General features: G+C 33.8%; 1 protein-coding gene across 1 annotated transcript in view; it reads right to left on the bottom strand.

Moving 5' to 3' along the window:
- The window catches only part of musk (muscle, skeletal, receptor tyrosine kinase), a 43,709-nt gene extending 24,669 nt beyond the window's left edge, over positions 1–19,040 (bottom strand). The window contains exons 1-6 of the mRNA XM_088630238.1: positions 18,761–19,040; positions 9,763–9,889; positions 8,232–8,383; positions 7,583–7,710; positions 5,924–6,065; positions 3,454–3,578 (exon numbers count right to left, since the gene is read on the bottom strand). Coding sequence (XP_088486364.1) covers positions 3,454–3,578; positions 5,924–6,065; positions 7,583–7,710; positions 8,232–8,383; positions 9,763–9,889; positions 18,761–18,839 — 753 coding nt within the window. The 5' untranslated portion in view covers positions 18,840–19,040. The remainder of the gene's footprint in view (positions 1–3,453; positions 3,579–5,923; positions 6,066–7,582; positions 7,711–8,231; positions 8,384–9,762; positions 9,890–18,760) is intronic.
- Between the last annotated feature and the right edge of the window lie 386 nt (positions 19,041–19,426).

Raw genomic sequence — 19,426 nt, 5'->3', positions numbered from 1 at the left:
TGTGTTGACCGAATCGTAATAATTTACTCCATCTCATTCATGGCTGACCTGGAGTTGATATCTTCTGTGCTGCCATTTTTTATTTTTGAAGCCAAAGTAACTTTAAAAATGTGTGAGTAGATAGCCCAAGGGAGTTTTTTTTTGTGGATGGTACTACCCAAAACAAAAGGATATTTCTTACAGTATCATTCCTTCTGCTAAAATGTAATTAAATCTTTCATTCATAACCTGGTTAAACAAAGAAAACCATGTACAGTACTTGTCCAATTACAGTGTACATCTGCATATAAATCTTCAGTGTAATTAATTAAAAAGGGCAGGCTCCTCTACAGCAAATGTTATGTCGTAGGTCACCAATGCTGACAAAGAGCATTTTTGCTTTTAATTATTTTTATAAGAGACATGTAATAAATGAATGAATTAACACAGTACTGAAGAACTATATGGGCCCAGCTTCAGACACAAGGGTCATTGGACACCTCAGCTTACTACTTTCGAAATGAAGCCAGTAATACATCAAATATAACAGCTGGTATTAATTAGCACCTAGTTCTTAAGCGCAGCTTAGGGCAGCCAAGAGGGTAGGGCAAACTACTGTATTTCACAACCTATGTTTACTGTATGTTAATTAAATATATATTTTTAGATAACTTCTTATAGGATAATCAGAATTATGTTTGTATCAATTACATCCAAAGCTGAATCAACTTTGCTCATGTCTCCAGGATTGGTCCTTGTGCTTTGCTACAGTGTCTCCCCAGCTTCAATCCTCACCTGTATGACCATGGACTTTGTTTGCCTGCACCAGTATAAGCCTGCTACTCCTTTCCAGAGAGCCCAGTCCCCACTGGTCTCAGTAACGCCCAGCTCTGGGCATTATCAGTGTGATTACAGGCTGCCCAACTGAGACACCTGTTCGAGTCCCAGCTCGGGAGTGTGTCATTAAAAATTCTTGGTTAAAAAATGAATGTACAGTAGGCTGTTGCCAGAAATTAAGACGAGTAACTAGTGTCTTAAAACAACACGTCCTTATTTTGAGCATTAGGCTAGTGTTTAAGATTACAGAAATGTATCCATTTACTTTTTAAATACCATCATATGAATAAATATATTATCTAATACATAATAAATGTAGAATATGTAAAGTATAATATAGAATATATAAAAATGTTCTATATTACACTTTATATAAAATTCTGAAATAAAATTTGATGTGAAAAAACAAAAATGAAACCAATGGCCAATATATATATATGGTATATTTCATATTTATAATGATATATTTTCATTTGTGTATTCTCTAAATAGACTAAAGCAAGATTCTTTTTATAGCTGTACTGAAGTAATGAATAATCCCTTCTTCAGCTCTCTAAATATTATATGTTGTGCTGTTTTTATCTATGATCTGACATTAATCCTGGAAGGTTATTAGTTTAAATAGCTGGAAAGGTGTTGATGGTCTTGGCAAACAACTGCAGCGTTGTCTTCAACTGGGACTTAAATATCACAATAAATATCTGAGATGTATGATGTGTGATATTATGTGCTCTCATGGGTGCAATGTTACAGTCACCATAATTGTAAAGCTGAGAGTGCACTTGTTTTTGCACACCTGTTAATGGATAGTTTGCCCATATACAGTATGTATAGACAAACACTGTTTGATACAATACAGCATCAAAAATCAGATCTCACAAAATGTCTTTGTGATTTTGAAATAATATTAACTCCCTGCATTTTATAGAGTGCCTTTTAATCCCAAAGCACTTTACACATGAGGGGATCCACAACATCCAGCAGGGAAGTATAGCACCCGCATGGGAAAGAGCAGAACACAATATGCACCAAGAGCCCCATTACATGACAGATCACACAGAGACGTAAGAAAGTATTTAATCAACTGAATCAATGGAGAAATTGAGGTTAGCCTCATTTTATAACCCCCAAACAAAAGGTAGCACTACAACAATCCTACTTTTCTGAATCGTGCCACGGAATGTTTAATGAACAAGAAGTCAGACTGAACCCTCATCAGCTGAACAGCACCTCCACTGCACAGTCCCCTCAGTCACCACACTGTTGAACTGTCTTAGGAATTCCTGTCCAGACAGAAGAGTGTCACCGACCTCCAACACTTTTTATTATTTGCAAATCATCGGCAACATTGTTCACTCTCTTTTTAAATATTTGCACATATCATATAGTTTTTATTATCTCCTTATGACCTACCTGTGACTTAACTCCTACTGATACATACGGTATTTATATCAATATTTTGAAGACCTCAAATAAGTATCACTTTTCATATATTGTTAACATAGACTAAACAAATTCAAGTATTTGTATCTGTCATCAAAACTTGTCAGCCCTGCAATAAGTGGAGTTACCATTTAGCTGACCAGAAGTAAAAACTATTCCAGATGGAACACACAACTCCATTATATAGTGTCTTTAATCATACCCACCCAGTTTTCAGATACTAACAAACTTTAATCTACAATTCACAGAATTTCTCAATTCTGAGACACTTATTTTAGAATTTTCATTTACATTTTTATACACAACAAAAGATGCTTTGCAACTAATATTCACTTGCATTTATTTCATTTCACAAGGGATTGTGTGGATTTTCAATGTAGTTTGTACGTTTTGCTCTGTTCCCTCCTTTCTTGTATCACCAAATTGCTTTCTATCTGACTGATCCATGTTGTTCTGGGGTAGAATACACTTCAGGTTTTATTTTTCACACTAAAAGCTATTTGTTTTTGCAAATGGATCTTGCATGAAACAACTTCAAAATCAAAAACAGTCAACAATTATTATCTTCTTGATGTATTAAATTTTGCTCTATCAGCATCTTTGGAATTTTTGTTATGTTGCCAATAAAAATAGTGCAGGGTTCTTACAACAGTTATACAACACAGTCAAAATGCTGTATTAATGCACAATTAAGAATATGTATTATCAATTTACAGTATATATTAAACAACATTACTCCTGGATGTAGTTGTGAAATTACATAAAATTCATTGAAACAACAGAACAATATAAAGTTGAAGTAATGTAAATTTGGAAACATTATTAGTAATGTTAGTTACTGTATAACTAACAAATAGTAATGTTGTAACAGATAGTAATGTTGCTGCAGCATTGGGTAATAATATAACCTTGTATGTCAATTACAATTTACAATGTTAATTTACAACATTTTCACAATACCCACGGGAGTCTACAAATCTGGACTGCAACAATGTGAAAGTTCTTTGCATTTTGCATGAACATTTTGTGGTTAGGTGTAGTATTTTTACTAATGTGCATTTTATTGTTCAGCCTGAACTTGAAAGAACAAATGTACTAGTACAGAGCCACACAGGACCACATTTCTCACTTTTTCAGTATCACACGATGATCTTGTCTAGAATATATTAAATTGCTAAATTTATAGGTACTCACTGTGTTCCCATTTTCTAGCCATGTTATTGTAGGAACTGGGTTACCAGTGGCATTACATTCCAATGTTACTTCTGTTCCAAAGGGAACTTTTTTTTCTTTTGGAACTTTTAATATTCTGGCTGGAGCTACAAAAAGACACAAATGAAGAATTTACTAAACAGAGGAATAACTACTCCAACAAACACATAAATGTATTACATAAGGTTAAGTGTCTTGCAAAGATATCTTTAAAAAATTAAAACAAACAAATTATATCTTATCTCATTGTTCTTTTACTTTTAACATATTTAAAACTACTTAACAAAAGTGTTCAATACACATTCATAAAAAATAAAAAGCAGATTTAAAAAACTCTCCACATAGACAATTTAACAATTTAATAAATGATTTCCAAGGGAAATTATCTGTTTTGAAATTATAACACTTCAGATTCACTGCTGTTACTCTTGAGCAATATAAGAACGTGTAATGCAAAACACAAGGCCTATTTTAAATTTATGGCATAAACAATGAGTACTTTAAGTAGAAAATATTCATTATTCCACTTTAACAGACTCCACAGCTCCTGGTTTTCATGTTTCCTCTCAGGCTATTTTCACATCATTTTGTTTTAGAAACAATAATTTTTGAGAGACATTTCCCATTCCATCAATGCCTTCTATTGTGCTTTTAATGGTGCTTATTCTCGAGGCACATGGACTTATAAAAAGTAACTATAACTGGGAAAGGCACAAACATGTGTTTGTTAAAATAATGGCCCCTAGAGCCTTTTTTGCTTCAATGCTTAAGAAACCTATGCCAACTCTTGATGCTAAGATTAGCTGTTGCAAACAAATTGTTAAAATTATTAACATGGATATTAAATATATTAAAATTAATAATAATTAATAATTATACTTATATAGCTCTTTTCTGGATACTCCAAAAAGCGCTTTATAGGTAATGGGGACTCCCCTCCACCACCACCAATGTGTAGCCCCCACCTGGATGATGCAATGGTAGCCAAATTACAGTATGCTCACCACACACATCACCATGTAAGTACGCTCACCACACATCAGCTATCAGTGGAGAAGAGAGAAGTCAATTCATAGTTAGAGATTATTAGGGGGCCATTATTACCATTATTATTATTATTAATTACCATTAAAACTTGTTTTCCCAGCTGCAGGTGATCAAAAGAGGTTGCCTGGTGAATTACTCCAGGATAGAAAGATAAAAAAAGATAGAGCAACAGAGAAGGCAATAACTGAAGAGGTAACACCAGCACCAGCTTTTCCTCAATGCTTGTGCCTTGCAAGAGGACTTTGTTCTGATCAGTCTGGTTGTCAAGATTCTGGCTAAGTAATCTGAATCTTATTTTAAAGTGTCTGATGCCCTAGTTATTTTAGGAAATTTTGATTTCCTGTGGTGTGGAATCCTCAGACTAAAATGTTGTCTCCTAGTTTGGAGATGCATTTTTAGACACTGGAGACTGACTCCCATTCACTTTTGGGCATCCATGTTGTAGGAAGGTAGATTTAGTTCTGAGTTGCACTCCTTTATGGGGAGTCAGGGTTTATTCCTCTTAGGCACTGCATAATGTTTTAAGTTACAGGGGTAGCACTCTGAGTCTCTGAGCCTGTAAATACTGTATGCATTATAGAGTAACTGTATGTTGTTTATGTTGTGTAATGTGTGTTGTATACTGTAGGTTGTGTTATTGTTTTGTTAATAAATATTTTCCTGTTTAAGTTTGACTCTGATTTATTACTTTTTCACTAAAGCTGTGTAACAGAGAATATAAAGTCAACTCAGAAACCATTTTTGTCATGTTGTGTCTCAAATTTTACCCTACTGCTCAAGTACTGTATATTTTTATTTAATCACTCATGCCAACATTATTATTTTTGGAATTAATTTGTAATACTGGGATATATGAGATAAAGTAAATCCTTTAAAAATAAGTACATTTTAGATTCTCGTACGACCATTTCAACTATTATTTCATTGCATTACTATGTACCATTTGTGAAGAATATGTGACATTTATTTGTTTCATATTTTACTTATAAGTGAAAATGTACCATTCATTCCAATAAAATTACATTAAATTTGGTCTGTAGGTGCCTTTAGTATGAATTCAATAGACATGGATTTAAGTGCTAAAGTGACAAAGGACTCATTTGACAACGGTAAGTAATTACAAATAATTATATTTTCCATCCTAATATTCATATTACTTTAATTAAAATCATTTTAAATCCTTTATTTCCTGGATTTTCATGTTTCTCACCTAACAAGAAAATATCCTCTGTAAAATGAAATTTCAATTGATTGATACCCAATAATTTCTCCAAATAGATTCAATTTACTGAAAAACTGTCTTTTATACCAAAAGCACAATCTGAACACTGAGCTAGGAAAATTAATACTGTAATTTTGTAAAACCAGAAACAACTGATTTAAAGACAAAGATCTCGGAACATACCTTGCACTTCAATGGTTGCAGGTTTAGAGAATGCAACCCCAAAGCTGTTCTTTGAAACACAACGATACTGCCCTGCATCCTCCTTTTGAATATCTTGAATTTTTAAAGAACCAAAATCCAGAATAGATATACGATCATTGCTCTGAAAGTAAAAGTAAACAAACAAACTTTTTAAAATTAGGTTTTACAAAATGAGCAATTTGTTTTTTTTTCCTTTTGTATAGTATACCCTTGGTTTACCAGTAATCATCTCAATTACCCCGTATACCCCAGTTCAATATATTTGTTTAGTTTCTAATCTGTCTTGGTAAAGCATTGACAAGACAACAAACTAATAATTTATAATAGGTACAGTAAGATTTAAAGTATAATTAGAGGGACTCTATGGCTTACAATTACAATATTCAGTCCTTTAGACTTTCTGTAGTCCCAGACATTTCTACTGTGCCATGAGACAAGGCCCCAAAGGTTGGTTGTGCCCATACTGCATGATGAGCCCAGATGAGATGTCTCTAGAGATTTCCATACCTCAAAGAAACTAGTCAGAGGCACTAACCCTTTCTAAAAGCTAGCATGTGTTTATGATAAACTAATCACATGTGCTCTGTTGCCATGGTACTGTAACTGTTCCCATACTGTATGTTGTATTATGAAAAAAATCAAAAGTGTTTATGATAAATACTATTTCAAAGCTCAGATAATTTAGTAATTATTCACAGACATACTGTAGCTCTCAACCCTCATAGTTACTCAAACTTATCTTCTGCAAAGTACCTCACTCCACATAACATCGAGTGTGTCTGGCTAGTCCTGATCAAGGATGCAAAATCTGGGGTATAGTATTGTGGGTATAAAGTATTGTGGTGTAAAGTATTGTGGGTTTAGTTGAATTCTTGCTGATGACTCAGAAAGCTTGGGTTAAATTACTGACTAAAGATGGAGGCTTATTGTCCTTGAAGCTAATATTCTGATTTCCATGAACTGACAGGATGACATCCACAGATCAGCAATTTGTAACTGGCAAACAACTGAGCCAGCAAGATGGCTTAAATAACCTCCTATCATTCGTAAGTTTTTTATGTTTCTGGGAAACAAAGCAAGAGCTATTTGTCTGAGATATACAAATCTATAAAAGTTTCCCTGCCATTCATTGGGTGTGCTTGTTCATCAAATAACAAATGTGTATGTAGCTTTTCCAGCTTTAATGAAACATTATTTTTATAGTAAGCAGAGCTTTAGTGCCTCATGTTTATTTGGAGTGTGACTGGAATTGTGTTTTATACGTTAGAATAGGTTTCTTGACTGAACATCTCTTTACTTAATGAATCTCACAAATCAGTGAGTCAAACTTCAAAGAAGAATGCAAACTGCTTTAAAGACCTAACACTTATTAAACCCAGTCCTTAAAGAAAAAAGTGTACATTAGTACAGTAAAGTTACTTTCTTTTCATAAGTTCTTCAGTCATGCAGACTTAAAGACTCAAAGATTCTTGCATTTCAGAAGATTCCATGCTTTACACTGCTATTGTATTGGCTTTTATTTAATAAGCACAGTCTATAATCTAGTGTATAATAAATCACTGCTGAAAACAGAACCTAAAACTAAAATACTGTAGTTCTCTTAACTTTCAAGGAGAAAAGCAAACATCCAGAAGTTACCTTTACTAGATCTTCACCCTTGATCCAAGATATCTCTGGTTTGGGGTTACCCAGTGTGATACATGGTAACACGGCCTTTGACCCAATAAGTAAAGTAATGTTTGTGGGATGCCGTTTTATCTGGGGTTCTGAAAGACAAATACAGTGTTTGTCATTAAAATATATTGTGTAATATGAAATGTCTGGAGATCCTTACCCTGTTGATACAGTTTAAGAATTGTTTTATTCCTAAATCATGAAAAACAGGTTTGACACCAGCCTCTTAACAGCTGACATTTATATAGTGTAATTTGTCAACAAACATTATACTGTAAATGTGCACCTTACATTCTGTGGAAAGTGAAGTTTACAACACGATTGTGTTAGGGAAATTGGTTTACAACAAACACAAAGCTATAGTATCTTTAAAAAGCTTTAGCAATTCTACACCTTGATTGCCTTCTCCACAGATGTGAGATACACCAATACATTAATAGCAATTAAACACAAAATTCATATTTCAGTGGCTATATGCTATATATTTATATTTATCTTTATATTTATATTTATCTTTATATTTATATGTATCGCCTTGTGCAAATGATCTTCTTTAACTGCATAGCATATGCCACCTTTTATATAGTTTATTGCCACCTTTTATTTCACTTACTCATCTTCAGTTGTAGGGCTCCACAGCTTTTGGCAGATTCTCCTACTCCATTACGAGCAGTGCAACAGTACTCTCCACTATCTGAGTCCTTCACATTGGGAATGATCAACATTTGGCCATTTTCCTTGGTGACATAACGAGAATCAAAATTTCTGTTCCAAAAAAAAACAGTCATTGCAGATAACACACAGAATATTTCCAATGTGCTGTACAGTGTGTTAGGTTATTTCAATACACACAAGGGCCTGGATCACATCAAAATTTTGGCCAACTCACTAAATGCACATTCCTATTGGTCACTTGATGGCAATTTTCTATTTGGCCTAGGCAGCTTGTATGTAGCCAATTGAATGCTGTCATCAAGTACTCGGTTTGGAATTTTGTCAGGTGGGTTTTGGGTTGTAGTTTTAATTTAGTAAAAACATATAAAATAAAAAGGCACAAAAAACATTGGGAAATAAATCCATTTTCATTGACAAGCCCAGAGTGCTGTGTGACTAAAAAAGAAACTAATTTATTTCAGTTCTTGTAACAAAATAAGAAGGGTGATAATTTAAAATCCATAGAGATGGTGGTTAAAATATCGTTATTGCCATTGGATTACAAAATCTTAGCAAGAGCAATCCAGTATAATCACTCTTATTAAAGCCTGTTATGTCAGAAGCATAAAGAAAGCAGGAATTGCTTAAATTGCTTACTTTAACAGCATCTTACAGGCAACATATTAACTACATATAAAATAATAATAATAAACTATTTTATATACAGTAGATACTTAGTAGAAAACATTACAGAACAAAAACTAAAACTTATAAAAGGTTGTAAGGAACACTTGTAAGTAGCAATTATTTTCATTATAATAATTGGGCATGTGCTCTCACAAAGACCATCTTTCTGTTGGTACATAAGGACTTAGTTTTGAGGGATATGAAACATCATGGAATTAGGTCTCTGGAATTTGGAATATTTTTGGTCTTTAAGAATTAAAAGTTCAAAAAAGATCCTTGAACATACATGTAAATGCTGTATGTCTAGATAGAGATAAAATAATTTACTTCTGAATGGTTAACCATGTACAGACACTACCTATTGCATTTTTATCATATTATTTGCATGTCCTAATTAATATTACCTCTCCTGTAATTAATACTAGTGCTGGCAGTAATAGCATTATTAAAGCATGTCAATAAAACCTATACAGTATATTTCCTTGACATGTTTTATGAATATTCTGGATAGTGATTTAGAATATCTTGAATATGCCCAAGAAAACCATCTATCAATTTTCTAACCGCTTTAACAAATACGTGGTTTGCAAGGGAGCAAGCTCCAGGCAGGATGCCTCAGGATGGGATGCCAATATACCTATGTAAAAAAGGTATAAAGTTACTTAATTTACTAAACAATTGAAGCCGGGATAAGAGAGCTACTGTACATCAATGTCTATGTATTTCCCATGTTAATGTATTCAAGACAAGAAAAAATAAATTTCCTAAACATATATCACATAATCTATCAAGTATGTCCTTACCGAATGTGAACATTATTACGAGTCCATGTTATTTCAGAAGGAGGGTACGAATCCACTTCACATATAAAAGTGGCATTCTGCTCCAACAGCACGTCCACAGTTTCGAGAAGGGTAGTGATGCGAGGGCCTGAAAGACATAAAGTACTAATAATATTACAAATTAATGAGAAAAACGTACAAACAGTATTAGAAATGATATATAATGTTAGTCAAATAAATTAAGTACATAAATTATAGTTAAGAGACTGTTGTCATATAATATTTATACAATATTGAATGCAGTCATGAATCTGGCTTCAAGTGAGCTGACATGGAGAAAATCAGCCATCTTATGCTTTACAGTTTTACAAAAATCCTCTTTTTACAGTACAGTATGTCTCCCTTAGGTAGTCTATATATTTATTTTAAATATCCTAGTTAATCAGAGATTTGAAGCAATCTGTCTATCAAACAAAGATTTCACATTAAGGTCTGAGATCCTGTCTTGATACCATGGGATTTGTCTCCTACTGACCTAAAAGTAAATTCATACCACCTTATCATATCGCTTCTCTTTTCTCCTCTGATCTTTCCGTCTCTCATATGTTCGAGTTAGCGTTAACATCGCCATAAAATCCTGCCAAGTATCATCAATTAGGTAGACTGTTAAAAAATGGAGTCAATGCATTTAGACTACATAAGGAGATCAGCTGTACCTCTTCACCTGGGGCTCCCACAAAAGGCACTTTTACTCTTCAAAATGATTCCAAGATGCAGCTACTGTATAGTTTATCTCTGATTTCTCATTGCTATAAAGTGCATATGTTGTGCTTATTGGAATAGTCTACATACTTCAGGCACTATTTCAGAGTTATATTTCTTGTACTCTAGGACAACTTAAACTGCTGTCAAAATACTGTAATTCACAATAATAAAACAGTTGAGGCTACTCAAGCAGAGTGTAGTATATTCAGTTTAGATTCTGGGTCATTTCCACCAGGACTGAGATGAAAGAAGAACTGTTAAGGATCCAGGTGCAATTTGGAATAGCAATTTAGGAGCAGGGATATTATATTATGCATGGAAAACACTTCTGTAAACGCTGTGCTTGGAAGTTTCTTAACACTGTGAAAATCATTTAGTTAAGGACCATGAATAAATGCAACAGAGGCCTAAAAACAAAACATATTTTAAAGGAAAGCAAAACTGATCCAAAAATGAAGTTGGCTAAAAGGCTTACAGACTGAACGACAATTTGTGATGCACAAGGCAAAATATTTTAAATACTGATATATCAGCAAATAGAAATAAGAACACCTGACAAAATTAAATTGTTCAAATCTTGTTCAAGTCTAAATTTAACATGAAAGAAAACACAAGATGAAACTTGAAGGCTGAGAAAAGCATAATAGGAGCACAAAATCTGACTATGCTATGCTGTACAGTATACAGTATTTTACTCTTGATGTTGAAGACATTGTAAACAATTAAACACTGAAGGCAGTGCACAATACACTTTTAAAACAAATGGTGTATCTGACTTTCTAAGATGTGCATGGGAGTAAACTACAGTAGTTAAGTCCTAACTCAGTATATTTCACTTGTTCAACATCACAGAAACAGTTATTGTCACTTGTTGAATGTATGGACTGAATTGTTCTACAAACAGGATTTGTGCATTATGGGAAGAAGAAAAAGACAGCTGGAATCTATGATTCAGGACCCCATTTTAGGTTTCACTCTGCAAACTACAAGATTAAGACCTACATTTGAAAGAGTTAGGGCTGGCAAAGACACCAAGTTCAGAACAACTACTTTGGCAGCTTAGTAAATATAAAAAATGAAAGAATGTCCAGACAAGCCTTTTGTTTTGGACAATGGTGTCTTTCTGAGACCTTCAGAAATAAAGCAAGTGAAAGGAGTTGTGCAACACCAGATCATTAGTAGGCACAGTCTTCATTGTGTGATTAAACCATGATGAAGTGCAAGATTAATTCTTTTTGTATTTGTGTCACAGTATTTTGGATGCATTTATAGAAACACAAAAATAAGCCTGAAAAGGTTTCATTGTGATATGCCACACTGAAGAATTTTGCAATTCTGGAACACTCTTGTTTCTATATTTGGGTCAGTATGACCTTTGAGACTACTGACTCACAGTCTTCTTAGATCACCTCCATTACAATGACCTCTCTGATGCACTTAGACTTGAATGACGTCTGCTTGTGTGGACATGCGCTGTCTGTCTCTGTGTGTTACATTTGGTGTATTCTAACATTCTGTCCTAAGACACCGCTTTTTAACCTTACTCGTACTGTACATTTCATTGGCACAGTCTCCTGTTCTGCCCCCACGTTGACAGGCAGATCTACTCGATGATTACTCCTGGATGCCCCCCTGCAATCTCCACATACTTAGAATTGTGTTTATCTAGTAATTTACAACAGCTGACTGCCAGAAAAATTGACTGGAAGATTCCAAAACTATACTTGTCTTGTGTATGAGTTCTGGGATGCTGGGATTGATTCTATATATCTCCATATGTAATACAGGAAAATGTGGTATATTGCTGGGGATTCATCATGAGGGTGACTTTGGGAGACCTCCACACATAAACCTTGATGTTGCTGCTAATTTTAGAGTCTCAGAGAAAAGTATACCATTTTCAGCAGAGTAGGCAGTAAGACCTGCTCATGCTCTGTCTGTCCTTGTTGTTATAATTTAAGGAAAGAAAACATTTCTAGAACTGTGAATCTCCATTCTTATATGTAGCAGCATCATGTAGCCTGATCTCTTCAGAAGCCAAATAAGGCTAGACCTTCAAAGAAAACCAGGTTGCTGCTGGAAGTGGTGTTGGTGGACCAATCTTCCCTCTGGCTAATGCTAAAGGAATCTCACTATTTGTTCATTACATCGCAGGGGTGTTAAAGCCTGTATCTTGGATAAATTCTAATTCACACACTGTAAGTCTCTCCAGAACTGTGTTAGAATCTGTTAGAATACAGATCAGCTTGGCATTGGCAGCCTCTATTTGTGGTCCCTTCATCACGGTATCTTGCTATTTTTCTACTACAATGATTAGCATAGTACGTTTTATGCAGTACATTATAAGAGATTCTCTGTGAACATAAGTAGCCTATAACCTCTTCTTTGAAAATACTTATGCCTTTCCTCTTCCCCAAACTCTGTTCTTGTTTTCCCCAATCTCTGAAGGACAATGCTTTATGTTTCAATTGCAGTGAACTTATCAAGTTGTGACCTTATTAGACTACCTTTGATCTTATATACCCCTTATTGGAAATTCTCTATCAACCCAGCATCTCTTATAGTATTCAGCAATACTTGGCAGTTGCTACAAGTGAGAATCCAAATTTGGCCTAAACACCATAATGTCATCTAAACAGAAGGATGCATATGTTGCACAGGGATGAAGGAGCTTAATCATAATCCTCTGGAAGGTTGCAGAGGCTCCAGGCAACCTGAAAAGAAACATTGTGTAACAGGTGTCAAACTAAGATACCTCATTTAGCCAACTACCCAATGTCCAGAGTCAGCAAATTGATTGCTAGAATAAGAAAGGCCACCCCGGACCTCAATATGGGCTAATGGCACATACATCTTGCCAAGGCCACCAAGCCAAAAGAGGCTTTTGTTTTGCCCCCATCAAACAGTGTTGCCATTCAGGCTGCTTGTAGCCTCCGACTTGACTATATGCAACCCGACTGCATTATATTACATTCTCATTCTTTGAGGTTGTTTCTTTGAAATGGGAGGGGCTGACCTTTTTATGTTTATAATCCTCCCAGCTTTGCCAACATGCAGTCATAAGCTCCACCACTGCCTCAGTGTGAGGACATTTGGCAGTATTGTACGGTAATTTCTCTTACTACACACAAAACATCAGTGATCCTTTCGATAGCCCCATTCTACCCCAGACTCCACTAGAAAATTTGATCTCCATGGACCTTTTTGATAATTTAGAAGGTTTTAACAGACTTTCCAATACTTCCCCAATGGTCCATGCTCAGATTAAGTTTTCCTATCTTGCTTTGGGGAGAGTTATAAGTGAAAGTACAGTATAATAAGCTTTTACGCAGCCAGGTGCCTTTTTACTAAAGTCATACATACATATCTCGTGGTTCCCTTTAATAAACACTATGCCATAATTCAGGAAGTAAATGTCTGAAATCGGTTCAGAGGACAATTAATTTGACAACTTTAATAACATTGACTTGTGGCTTTAGCAGTTTTTGAGCTAATTATTTTAAATTTTACTGATGTGATCAACCTGTATCCTATTGTAGGATAATAAAACTGAACCTTTGCTCATGCAAGTTCTATGTCATCCATGCACCAATCAGAATTTTAATTAGATCTTAAATATAATTTTAATACCTTATAATTAAAGGCATCCATGGCTTCTGGATCATAATAAGATTTCTGTGCTTCTGTTACAAAGGACACAACTACCCTCCCTATTTGCTAGCTATTAAGAAGACTGTCTACTAGGAGCTAATTAATAAAATTTTCTAAAGCATAATTATTATGGCTTTATATGTTTAAACTCTGACACTTGATTTATTCAATATTGAGTTTGATCATTTTTTACATCAGATACTGTCCTGTATGTGTTACTTTGGTATAAAAGATAAAATATTTCACCAATTAAAATTATTCATATTCATTCATATAAGGTGTTTAAATAATTGCACTAAATTCATTTTAAATTAAAATGTTTGTTAATGTTTATTAATTTATTGTAAAATGTGAAAGAAAAAGACTGTTAGTGTTGGGTAAGGGGCAGTGTGGAAAATGCACATCTGAGTGCTCATAGAAATACAAACTGTAACTGCAAAGTTATTGTCCCTTTATTTTCATTGAGCCTTTTAAATGTAATTTATTTTAAAGTCACATAAATACCATTACTAAATAACATTTAGTTTTAGCTGATTATTAATTGTAGACTGTTTTAAACGTTTTATTTCTGGAATGTTTGAATGTTTTATATATTGACAATTTTGTTTTTTTTTTGTTTAAATAACATTAATGGTCTTTTATTTATGAACTCTTGAATTTCATTAATATGATATTTTCTCACAGTAGCTTTCATTTGTCGTTTTATTGAGTTTCTTTTAGATTTAAGAGAATTAAGATATTAATTAAGATATTTATTTAGAAAGATGTAAGATGAATGGTAACTGGAAGATCAGTGAGTCAAACACTGTCCAGTGGTTTGTCATTCAAGAGATTCTATCCATCCCTGCACATAACTGGTATGCACAACTTTAATATTGTTTCAAGCACTCTATTATAATTGTCTGTAGCTGTTTGTGCCAAAACTCATTAAAGTGACAACTAATTAATTCTATATTAAGAAGTATATTTAATCTTGCGGTACATTAAACCAAAAACAAGTAAGCTATAACAAGACATGAAATTAGAAGTTTATGTTATAATTTAAAGATGTTTTGTATAAGTTTTATACTGTTGATTCATAAGTAATTCTCTCCTGCGTATCAACATCGTAACACTGGTAAATTTGTTAAGCTAGTAACATTCTTTCATTTGGGTGCTGCTCTATGCAATGTTTATCTTAAGTATAACTTTTTGTTAAACTTAGGTGTTACTAAGTGATAAAAAACTTTCATTTCAGATGTTTCTGTTTCCTGATTAAGACACCTTTGTGCCAAAAGTTGAATTCAACAAATTATTAATATATGGCGCAAGAGTGTAAATCATATCCTGTGTATAACAGTGTATTAACTGTTCTCATCACTTCATTAACTTAGGGAGTGTTTCAAATTTATTGTTGTAATATAAAACTCTGTACCATGCTCAGTTTATTAAAATATCACAGCTGGTGAAACTGTTTGGATACAAATATATTTTATTATAACATATTATTTTTAGTAAATTTAATTTGCCACCCACTCCCTCTATATTTGTCCAGCTGGCCCTGAAATTCCCTAATCTTTCACTAGTGATGGGAAAAAACTAGAATAAATTAATATGTGTTTCTCTAAACATTGTTTGTAATTATTGTAAGAGTAACCAACAATAATGAAAAACAATCCAATTAGTTTTATATTTATACCATTATGTGTCTTTTCTGCGTGTGTGATGGGAAACTGGAAATAGTATTATTATATGGTACTGTACATTTTTAGAAAATACAGGTGCATATTTCAAAGTGTCCTCCATATATAATTGGTTTCTCCCATTATTTTGATCTATTGAGAATCTGTTTTGAAAGAGCTACAGGATTTCAGTTTTATTCACTTTCTGACGAGCTAGAACTGGTGAGATGAAGCCAGATTCAATATACTTAAAAACATTTATTTACAGGATGCAGTGAATAATTCGACTGTAGTATTTTGTATTAAAGGCAACTGATAAATGACTCTATTTTTTCACAGTCAAAAAGTCGTATTATACTGTATATTACTGGACTTTTTTTGTATTATCGATATTATCTCTGTTGCAACTGGGCATTTTCTAACAAATGTATTTCCTTAAGTCAATGCCTGGCAAGCCTCAGTGACACATGACACAGCTGAGACATTCCTAACCTGCAAGAGTAAGGTTCACTGTGGGGTCTGACAGAACTGAAAACTTTGAGTTTCAAAGACAAAATACCCTTGAGCTCTTCACATGAAATAAAGTAAAGCTGGTGAAATAGACAAACCATCTAAATTTAAATATTCAGTCTAGTAGTAAAACAGCACATATTGGTTAGGGTAAAATTTCAATCAGTAAAGAAATAAAAAGTCAAACACCACAGTGGTTGTGCTGATAGGTCTTCTGAGGGTGAGTGAGAAGGAGAAAAATACTGAAGGGTTTCTAGAAATGCTTATCATCTGCAGGCTAGGTTTCACCTACTTAAACCATGTCGATATTGCAAAAAAATATTGTTATTATACAGGAAAAATCAAAACCAGTAGCAGCGGTTTTCAACGATGGCTGTGGTAAGCTCTAAATGGCACATTTCCTATACATATCAGCTGTTAACTTTAACAAGTTGACAGTTAACACACAAATATTGAAACAATTTCAATCACAGATTTCAGATAAGCAGTATTTAGATTGCAGATAAACACACATGATAAAGGATGGCTTGGTCTATAAATAATCACTACATCATTACATTTGCAACATAGTGACACTGTGCATTTAGCTCAGATATACAGTAACTATATAGGTGACCAATACTTGGCATGCCCACCTTCAGCTTGAACACTAAGAGCATGCCATGGGCTCACAGATATCCTGCCCATGGACTAGGGTGATGTTGCTCCAATCAATCTGTAGCCTAACTGTTAGATCATTAAAATGTATTAGTTGATAGTTGAAACTAACATGCATGCCTATTAAGTTCATCTCACAGTTTGTTGATTGCATTAATATCCAGCAATATGGTCAACCGGTACATCATTGATCCAAGATTTATAGAGAAAATCTTGATGATATGTCTGAAGATGAACAATATTGTGCTGAATAGTATTGGGATAATGTCAGTTGTGGTCTTGCTGTCACTACAGCTTGTGCACAGGCCTCAGAATGAATCCAGCATAATGCTGTAAATCTACTAAATAGTCCAACTCCTGAAGCTGGCATTAATTGCTAATCATTAAACTACCACCATCATAAGATTTATTACAAACATCTCCATTTTCCATTATTCTATAGCTGTGCAGCCTGGTTATGTTAACTCATAATATTACTCTTTTCACCTGACTAATATACCTGTGGTGATTGCTCTGAGTTGTTTTGTAATTGGATTGTTTGTAACAAAAATATTAATTAATGTGGAACAGACACGGGTATCTAATAAACAGTCTGACACACTATTCTAGAAAAGCCACAAGCATAGAGTAAAAGTGTGGCCTTTTACTTTAGTTCAGAAAAGTAATATTAACAGTTATCACTCATGTTTTACAGTAACTACAAATAATATAAATGTCTTATTTTCTGCAACAAGTTTTTAAAAATAAGATAAGAACTGTTACAATATAACAGAATTTGGCTTTATGTAGAAAGTAATGTACAGTTTGTAAAAGAAAATGTTAACACACATACTGTATAAAGATTAATTGATATGCTCATTATTTTACAGTTAGACCAAATAAGAAAAATATGAATTCTTAAGTTTTGTATTTGTTCAAGTGACTAAAACTTCAGGAAGATTATTACTTGGCTCACCCTAAAATAACCCCCAACATCATATTGGTTGGGGGTAGAAAAACTTCCCAGTCTTAGTTTAATCTCTGTATGAGATTTTTCCATATGTGACAGTATGGAGTTCTCAGTATGCATGTCCGAGTTAAGACTTGCCAAATCTATCTTCATTCATATCTACTCTATCCATAAAATGACTATTTATTATCTCTGTCTTACCTACATACTTACATTTTCAACCCTAACTTTGTACTGAACATCACTTATGTCTATACAGCTTGTTCAAGCTAGGAATAGTATTGAAAATGTAAAACTGCAATCCACAGAATTTCTCCTTCACAGTGAATTATACATTTGATCATATCATTTCAAATCTTTCAAATCCTGCATTCATTTCAAGAACAAATGTAAGATGAAGACATTAAGTCTATAATGATCACTGATGAAAAATGTTTTTTTTACTTTCTTTATTGCAGCAATAAAAAGTCATAATAAGTGCTGTTTTTATAAATGTAGATATTTAGACACCATAACCCATTAGCATCACACAAAGTCATAATGCTCTTAATTCAGCGATAATTCAGCGATAAAATATCTCTAAAAGAAACCATTACTCCAAAAACACAATGCATTGAAATTTTGCTACTGAAATTAATTCCAAACATGATGACAACAGTACAGCACACATACTGTAGGTACTTTGTTTTGAACAGGACAACATTACAAATTAATACAAGGGGACTTTTTATTCAGAGAACAGTTAAAATTCCTAAAAGAAGAAAAACAAGATCAGATTTGTTACAGTTACACAACCATTAAAGCATAACCAGAACTAGAAACCAACCTTTCTGATGTCCCGCATTAAGGCTGAACTGTGCCAAAATGAGGATTTGTAGAAGTGGAATGTGTTCTGAAAGCATCATATTTAGTCCAAGAAGGGTGTATTTCAAACAAGCATCACAAAACCATCTGTCTGTTTCATTTTAAAATCATGTTTTGCAAATAGTTCCCATGGATTCTACCATCTCTGCAATGGGCCTGTCGTCTGACTCTTAAGAGTGTTCAAGAATTTTCAGTCTTGGCTGACAAGATGGACAGGAACAGCTGGTGCTGTTCCAGCCAGAGGCATGTGGCTTTCTGAAACCAGAGTATGTGTAACCTCTCAGTGTTCAGAGAAAGAAATAAAAGAGGAAGGCTCAGAAAGAACAATACTCTTCTTAGTTCCAGCTAAAGCATGCACAAACAAATTTTGTTGTTTTTAACAATTTAGAAGGATTATCTGAAACATAATTGTTTTAACGAAATGTTGAAGTGACAATGGAAAGAGTTACTCTGTTGTAAGACTCCACAAGCAGAAGCCAAAACACAGACTGAAAAAGATACAACAAAATTAAATGGACAAATATATGTAGTATTTCAACTGATAGAATAGTAAGAACTCGATTTCATTCTAGAATATCTTCTTAGAAGGAATTATTTACAGTTAAGATTTTTTGGAACAGAAAAGGCT

Source organism: Lepisosteus platostomus, chromosome 4 (assembly GCF_059453375.1).
Source record: "Lepisosteus platostomus isolate fLepPlt1 chromosome 4, fLepPlt1.hap1, whole genome shotgun sequence".
Classification (NCBI taxonomy): Eukaryota; Metazoa; Chordata; class Actinopteri; order Semionotiformes; family Lepisosteidae; genus Lepisosteus; species Lepisosteus platostomus.
This window is presented reverse-complemented; position numbering and strand designations above follow the sequence as displayed.